The following is an 8,091-nucleotide window of genomic DNA, read 5'->3' as shown; positions in this document are numbered from 1 at the left end:
TAATATGTTGATATCCATAGGAAATTAAGTCACCTAAAAAATATACATAGGAAATTAAGGGAAGTTGCGGTCACTAGTGGTGGCAAAAATTTGACCTGAAAACCGTTGTTGTCGTTTGGGCCATGTGACTTTACAAAACGTACGAAACTTCAACGATGGCACCAATCACTAATTTTCTTCCTTTTTTGTTTTAATTAGTCAATTCTTTTCATGCGTCAAATACTTCATGCAGGCCCTTTTTCTCTAGTCTCTATACCAATATAAAAGGAGGGCTTTGTTTGAAGACTTAGAAGAAGAAGAAAGCACATCAAGAAGGGCTAGCTTGCGGAGAAGAAAGAGAAACTACCTTTTTCCATATATGGAGCTTGCTTCGGAGAGATCTGGTGATGGAGGTATTGGACTCAAGGAAGAAGATAGTGCTGGTGATGATGATGGTCATCATAAACAAGAGATTATTGTCGAGGTGAAGATTAATATTCTCTTCCTAATTAATTAAGGGCCAGCAGTTTTAACCTTTAAATGATAAAAACATCTTTCTTTCTATATACAAGTCTTAATTTTTGTTTTTTTAAGCATATATTCTTAGTTTGTGTTAGTTCGTGTTGGATTTGGTTTTTCTATACATCCTTTAAGATTTGCATAAATGACCAATCGATGAAATTAAATAGAATTTATGGAATAATCATGTTTAAAGCATAATAATTTGATCATTTAATGTTGGTTTCTCCTTAATTCCTCCCTCTGCTATCTATATTTATTTTCCAAAATTAAAAGGAGGTCTTCAGTGAATTCGTTTCATGTCCTCGACGCAAATAATCTTTACAAGAAATTCAATCCGATTAGTTAGGAAATAATTGTAGGTTTTAATATGCTTTTATTTCGAAAACAGACTCAGATTCTCTTTTTTGTCGTATCATCATCATCATCATCCCGATCAGTAATTTGTTATATCCTAAGACACAACATATAACATTAATCTTTAGGAATTTGTTTGGTATAATTCATACTAAAAATAAATATAATTCATAGCTCCATAATGATTTATCAGTTAGCAATAATAAATAAAAAAGATGATATATATATATATATATATATATATATATATATATATTTATCTACAACTAGAACAATACATTTATGAAAGTAGTATTGAATTAGTCAACTCAAAGATAAGATTTATTTTCAAAAGAAATCGTCAATATTAACGTCTATTAGCTTAAGTTGTAAGGAAATCAATTTCTAATTTTGTGACCAAAAATAAATAAAGTGAAAGAGCTTTACTCCCTTAAAAGAATTTATCTTATTCGGCATATATTATTCAAGAAGTAATATCTTTAGAATAAGTTTGGACGAAAGTCTTTAACCATTTTTTTTTTTGAAGAAATTAAACCAAAAGTTAAAGAAAGTTGTTGGTTGAGAAATTAATACAAATGGCCAATCATACATGTCCTTAGCAAAAAAAATATTTGAAAACATTATCATTTTTTGTGAGCATATTATTAATACAAACCTGTGATAAGAGTTGACCCATGCATGTGCCTGAAAAGAAAATTAATGATATCCAACACATGATAATTCATCCTGCACGTGTAAGTTAAAACCAATAGATTCTCACTGAGCCAAATAATCTAAATAGTCATATATTTCCTCATCGAATAAAATTGCTCACATTTACTTCCTTCATTCCACTGTACGTATGAATTCTCATTTTCTTTTGTTATGCCAACAATCAAAAGAGTACTCCAATATTTTTTATTTTATGTAGAAGGAAATTAAGAGTTGGAAAAACCTAATTGAATGCTTTGCATCCATGAAACATATATATAGAGAAAAGTATGTAACAAAAAAAAATACATTATTGCATGCTTATATTATTTGATGAATATTGTTTTGGTGCGATATATACAGGAACCACCCGTGACTAATACCGAAAGTTCCATACTGGAGGCTCCGCCTAGCACATCCCCAAACAAAAAAGAAGAGGTTAAATTTATAATGATAAAATTAGTTTTTTTTTTTTTTCTCATTCACTGTTGAGAAACTAATTATAAAAACAATTATTACTCATATGATTCAGAAATATAAGGTTAGTTAGATGATTAAAAAAGAAGATCTCAAGTTTAATTAATTTCTCTTGCTAACAAAATTAACATTCTAATCATTAATATTTATCGATAAAAAAGAAAAATTTAAATTACTCATGTCATAAGTTTGTGATGGCTGATTGTAGGTTGTTAATCAGCTTGAGACTGCCAAAGCTGAAATGGGTGTAGCGAGAGAAGAAAATCAACTGCTAAAGACGTGTTTGAACAAAATAATGAATGAATATCGGACACTAGAGATGCAATTTCAGGATATACTAAAGCAACAAGGGACAAAAAAGAACGCTGATAAAGGAAATGATGATAAGCATGAAGAAATATTAGAGGAAGCGGATCTTGTTTCCCTCTGCCTTGGAAGAGTTCCAAGAAGTGATGAGAAAATCAAAGTTTCTAATAAGCCATTGAAGGATGATGAAGGGTTGACTCTTGGACTAGAGTGCAAATTTGAAACATCAAAGTCAGGAAGCACAAATGAAGCTTTACCTAATAATCCAAGCCCAGAAAATAGTTGTGAAGTAGTACCAAAGGAAGAAGGTGGGGAAAGTAAGGAGGCACTAAAGACAATGAGATCAGACACAGAGGATGAAGTTGCTCAGCAAAATCCTACAAAGAAACCTCGAGTTTGTGTTAGAGCAAGATGTGACACTCCAACAGTAAATCTCTCTTCTCTCAACTCATTCCATTTAACCTATGATATACCTATATACACATGAGAAATTATATTTTAAATATATATAGACTCTAATTTTTAAAATAATATATAGACTCCTCTAGTCTTGAACAGTTATAAATATATATAGAAAGCTATTTGTTTAAGCTTTGATATATATATATTAATTGAAACAGATGAACGACGGATGCCAATGGAGGAAATATGGACAAAAGATTTCAAAGGGAAATCCTTGCCCTCGAGCTTACTATCGTTGCACAATTGCACCATCATGCCCAGTTAGAAAACAGGTATCTAGCTATATGACTATATATACATTAATTACATACATTGACGAGTCACAATTTAATAACGCAAAGGAAAATTATTGTTGACACGCATTTGGGGGGGTTGTACTTTATACACTCCATTGAGTAAAACAGTCAAGATAGAGATAATTTTTTTTATAAATATATATTTGCTTTCTCTTCGACTTGTTTTTACTCTTTCTTAATCTATTTCTTCTTCTTTTTTCATTATATTGCTTATGAAAAAATTGTAATTTTTCTCTCCCCAATTCATCCTAAACTACCAAAAATAGAGTGAATTTTCGTTATAATTTAAAAAGAGAAAAGTAAAAAATTGCAATAACACTAAAACTTATGTCTTATAAAAAAACCTAAAAAATAATAGATAAGGATATAAAGAGAAAGAGAAAAAAAACTTTGAAAATATGAAAATTATAGATTTAATTAAGTTTTTTTATACCTGGAATATAGGTCATTTTCAAATTACTATTTAACATTCATTTTTTTCAACCAAATACCTGGAAAAAAAATTCAATTTCATTTTACTATTTGTTAATCGCCTTCTGTTAAGTAATGACGTGACAGACGGAATATCACATCATCACGTTTTGTCATGGACACCCAATTGTCATATCACCACCTTCAATGACGTGTCCGTGATTGAACATGATGACATGACATTTTGTTTGTTACGTCATCATTTAACGGAAGAAGACTATCGATAGGTTAAAAATGACCTATTTTTCCAATATGAAAAACTTATTTAAACAATATATAATTGATATTTTGTGATCTATGATTAATGTATAACATGTTATGTCTTTCCCGACTCTTCCTTCACTATCCAAAATATATATCTCACAATTTGATCTTGTTGGCTCTCTTTTAAATTTGTCCAGATATTAAATATTCACTCTTAACTCTTTAATTTCACCTTTAATACTATTTTATTAATTTAGTTCAGTTGATTAAACATGATAAATTGATAGCTAAGTTATTGTAAATTTTAAATAGTATTTTTTTATTCCTACCAATAAAAAATATTATTAATTTAATGTATTTCTTATTTTAAATGAGAAATTATCTTTAAAAAATAAATAGGATAAAGTTTCTTAAGTCTATATAAAAGTAAACTACATACATGTTCATCAAATTATTTTAATTAATTTTTAATTTTTTTGACAAGTTTACAAATATTTGATTAAATAAAATGTTTGAGAAACGATTTTTTTCTTATAAACTTATAAGATTTGCTTTTAAATATAACTTGAATTTATGATTACCATTTTTATTTTCAATAAAATAATAAAATTTATCATTTATCATTTTATATGAAATTAAATTATTTATTTTGATAAAATTCCTCTTTATCATTTGTTAACTATAAAATTATTTTTCTGAGTTAATTAAATTTTTCATACATAAAAAATAGATCATTTTCAAATTATTACCTAAAAATTCATTCTTTGTCAAATAACTATATGAAAAAAAAAATTATTTTAACTTATTATCTATCGTTAGTTTTCTTCTGTAAGTGATGACGTGACGTGACAGACAAAATATTACGTCATATTTTTGTCCCTTAAATCATCACTTAAGATAACTAAGAGAAGATAATAAATAAAATTAAATTTTTTTCATGTACTTGATTGAAAAACAAAATAAATATTAAGTAATAATTTGAAAACCATCTATATTTTATGCATGAAAAATTTAATTAAGTAAAAATTATATTCCAAATTTAAAATTCTATTTATAGAAATACTATTATTAACTAAAATGCACTTCATGTATATAAAGTGGAGTATTGATAATTATTTTTTTCATCCTATTTTTTTTATCACGTCATATATATACCATATTTATAATTATTTTTTCAGGTGCAAAGATGTGTTGACGACATGTCCATTTTATTCACCACTTACGAGGGAACCCACAACCACACTCTTCCACCATCAGCTACTGCTATGGCATCCACAACTTCCGCAGCTGCATCCATGTTATTGTCTGGTTCATCAACCTCTAACTCTGCCTCAATACCTTCAACAGCAACCACAAATCTCCAAGGCCTCAACTTTTATCTCTCAGACGGTTCAAAACCAAGGCAACTATACCTCTCCAACCCTGCACTATCATCTTCACTTTCACATCCAACCATCACTCTCGACCTCACTACTTCACACCCTTCAGCCTCTTCCTCATCATCATCACCCTTTGTCAGATTCAATTCAAACTACAACAACAATCACCAACCCAGATACCCCTCTTCCTCATCAAGCCTAAGCTTCAGTACTAGTAATTCCTCCGAAATTGCTAATGCTATATCTTGGAGCAACGGCTTCCTCAACAATAATAGGAACATCCTTAGCAGTGTGAACTTTGGAAGACAACAAATGGAAAACATGAACCAGTCCTACATGCAAAAGAACAACAACAACACAAGCCTTCTTCCTCAAGCTGATACTATATCTGCAGCAACGAAAGTGATCACAGCGGACCCCGCTTTTCAGTCAGCTTTGGCAGCAGCACTTACTTCGTTTATTGGCGGTGGTGGTGTTGGAAACACGCGAGGAAGTCAAGGTGGTAATGTTGTTGGAGAAAGTTTGAGTTTGGGTCAGAAAATGAAATGGGGTGAGGTGTTTCCAGCGTCTAATAATTCTAATTCTTCAATTTCGAACAATAAAGTCAATGGTTGTGCATCCAGCTTCTTGAACAAAACGCCGGCAGCGAATACACAGACGAAAAATTTGATGTTTCTGCCGCCGTCGTCATTGCCGTTTTCTTCTACTCCCAAAAGTGCATCTGCATCTCCTGCTGCTGATAATAGCGACACCACCACCAATTGACCATTAAACTGGTCATATTTCTCTATAGCTATATATATCTATAGATACATATCTAGCTACTTTATTTTATTTTTTCAATTTTTATTTCTTGAATTGCATTGATGTAATTATAAGTAAGATGCTAAGTAAAATTTAGCATAGACACATAATAAAGTATGAACATAGATGTTTTTCCCTTGATTTTGGGATGAGAGATACGCTATCGAAAATTGAGTCAAATGCACCACTAAAATAATTTGGATAAATACTTGGTGTTGCAGCTGTGCAGCAAAGGATTAGCGGTTGCACACTTTCTCTCAATATTTTTTTAATATTAAATTTAATTAGTATCTTTATATATTAATTAAGAAATTAAAAAAATATATATTAGGATTCTCCTATAATTTTCACAATAAATATCTTCTTTATTTTTTTAATCAATATCTTAAAAGACCCTTGTTAGCAACATCTTTTCTTAATTTGTAGGTTGGTTTTGACTTTATCTAAGTCAGTAACTGCGGCTCTTCCAACCTACTAAATTGTATGCAAACTGTTTTGCTGCTTGTATCATGTCTGTGATGAGCCTGACAATAATTGTAACTATTCTTTTTGTAGGAGATCATGGAGGATAAAAGGAAAACTCATCTTGCGGGTTTGCCAATGAATTTCCTGGGGAGGGGCGTTATGATACTAGCTAGATATAAAGCAAGTTCAGAATCAAGTTATATATAACACGTTTGGTTGCATATCTCAATCTAGTTTTTCACGTGAAAAAGTCGTAACTATATATAGCTTCTACATTTTAGACATTATTTATTGCTTCTCAGCTGTTTTATGAGAGCAAGGTACGTTGGGATTTATGATAAGACAAATGCTAACTAAGTCTTAAGGACACTAATTAAAAAGGTAAAAGAGAATGATAGTTAAGCAGCACAATCATAGCAATTAATCTTAATCCACCTTATCATACGACAGTGCCAGCAGTGGATTTATCATAAGGGTCTTTCTCCTTGTTAAGGAATTAAAAAAGAAAAAATAATTAAAAATTATATAAGAGCACAATTAAAAGTCATAAAGAGTGTATTTTTACACAGTCTCGTGTTCTTCACTAGTTACAGGCAAAGGGAGAAGTAGTTTTTCTTTAATTATTACCTCTTTCTACCCTTGGTTTTATTTTGAAGTCTTTTGCTGTTACAAATTTTTTTTCGTACTCAAATATTTTAGGTATCCATACCTGCGTCCTCCGTTGCATCTTCTAAGTTGAAAGGAGCACTGAAAGTCTGAACTCTGAAGCAAACATGGTTGCAAAGTCCGGCACTAATTATATATCTTCTTCCCTTTTTTATATATTGATTTTTATCTATTTTCATCCTCTTTTTATTCTGGCGTCTTTGTTTGTCCCCAAATTTTATTTTGTTCCTCCAGAAACTTGTTCTTCAATCTTACTATTATACACTGTGATTTGTATAGAGAGGTGAGTTGCAACAAAATATATTATAAATTTATTCATGTGATTAGTATTGGTTTATTGAAAATTTTAAAGATAAATTTCTGTGATTTATGCTGATTTGTATTGGTTATTTTATGTGATTAGCATTTTTTAAATGTGGTAAGTGGGTGAATTGATTAAATATATCTGTGTTGTTGAATTTTATTTTCACGCATACAACGACTGTAAAATATATTTTTTGACTTTTAATACTTAATTAGTTCGGGGAATATATGATAATATAACCCAGATGATTGTAACCATAAAAATAATATTATCTGGATGGTGGATACATAGATTACAGATATGAATTAATGTGATACTCAACCAGTGCCAGACACATCAGTTTCTTTCTCCGTCAATCATTGTTATATATTTGAATAAAATAATTCTGAAAGTCCTAGTATACGATGTTTACTTACGTTGATTAAGATTTATCTTGTCTTCCTGTTTTTAGAGCCAAATTAAGCGACGCAACTGTGATAATTTTAAGGGCCCAAAATACTGAAAATAGTAGTGGACGCATATATGACTATGAGAAAGCAGATAGTTTAATTGTGTGACATTTTTAAGTCTTGAACTGAATATTAGTGAATCTCCCAATCAGTTCTAAAAATTGAAACTTGTAGAGTACTATAGATATCTTGTGATTAAAACTCTATTTATAATGATTAAAAATAAAATATAAAATACATATACTCTTCTTTATAACGAATAC

The 8,091-nt window shown here is 30.0% G+C and overlaps 1 protein-coding gene across 2 annotated transcripts; it reads left to right on the top strand.

The window, feature by feature from the left end:
* The first annotated feature begins 264 nt into the window (after positions 1-264).
* On the top strand, positions 265-6,638 carry LOC114411876 (probable WRKY transcription factor 72). 2 transcript variants are annotated; one of them, XM_028375604.1, is made up of 6 exons: positions 265-463; positions 1,909-1,983; positions 2,231-2,755; positions 2,949-3,062; positions 4,940-5,916; positions 6,500-6,638. In XM_028375604.1, the coding sequence occupies exons 1-5, from the start codon at positions 359-361 to the stop codon at positions 5,903-5,905; spliced, it is 1,785 nt and encodes a 594-aa protein (XP_028231405.1). In that variant the 5' UTR covers positions 265-358; the 3' UTR covers positions 5,906-5,916; positions 6,500-6,638. The 2 variants fall into 2 exon arrangements, with proteins under 2 accessions (XP_028231405.1, XP_028231404.1); XM_028375603.1 differs by lacking the exon at positions 6,500-6,638 and having other exon boundaries at positions 4,940-6,098.
* The last annotated feature ends 1,453 nt before the right edge of the window (positions 6,639-8,091 follow it).

This window comes from Glycine soja, chromosome 5 (assembly GCF_004193775.1).
Source record: "Glycine soja cultivar W05 chromosome 5, ASM419377v2, whole genome shotgun sequence".
Classification (NCBI taxonomy): Eukaryota; Viridiplantae; Streptophyta; class Magnoliopsida; order Fabales; family Fabaceae; genus Glycine; species Glycine soja.
This window is presented reverse-complemented; position numbering and strand designations above follow the sequence as displayed.

Bases quoted from the DNA above. Each gene is read 5' to 3' on its own strand.
- LOC114411876 (XM_028375604.1), top strand. From the start codon at position 359: ATGGAGCTTGCTTCGGAGAGATCTGGTGATGGAGGTATTGGACTCAAG. The intron at 464-1,908 runs GTGAAGATTAAT...CGATATATACAG, and splicing joins AACAAGAGATTATTGTCGAG to GAACCACCCGTGACTAATAC. The intron at 1,984-2,230 runs GTTAAATTTATA...GGCTGATTGTAG, and splicing joins CCCCAAACAAAAAAGAAGAG to GTTGTTAATCAGCTTGAGAC.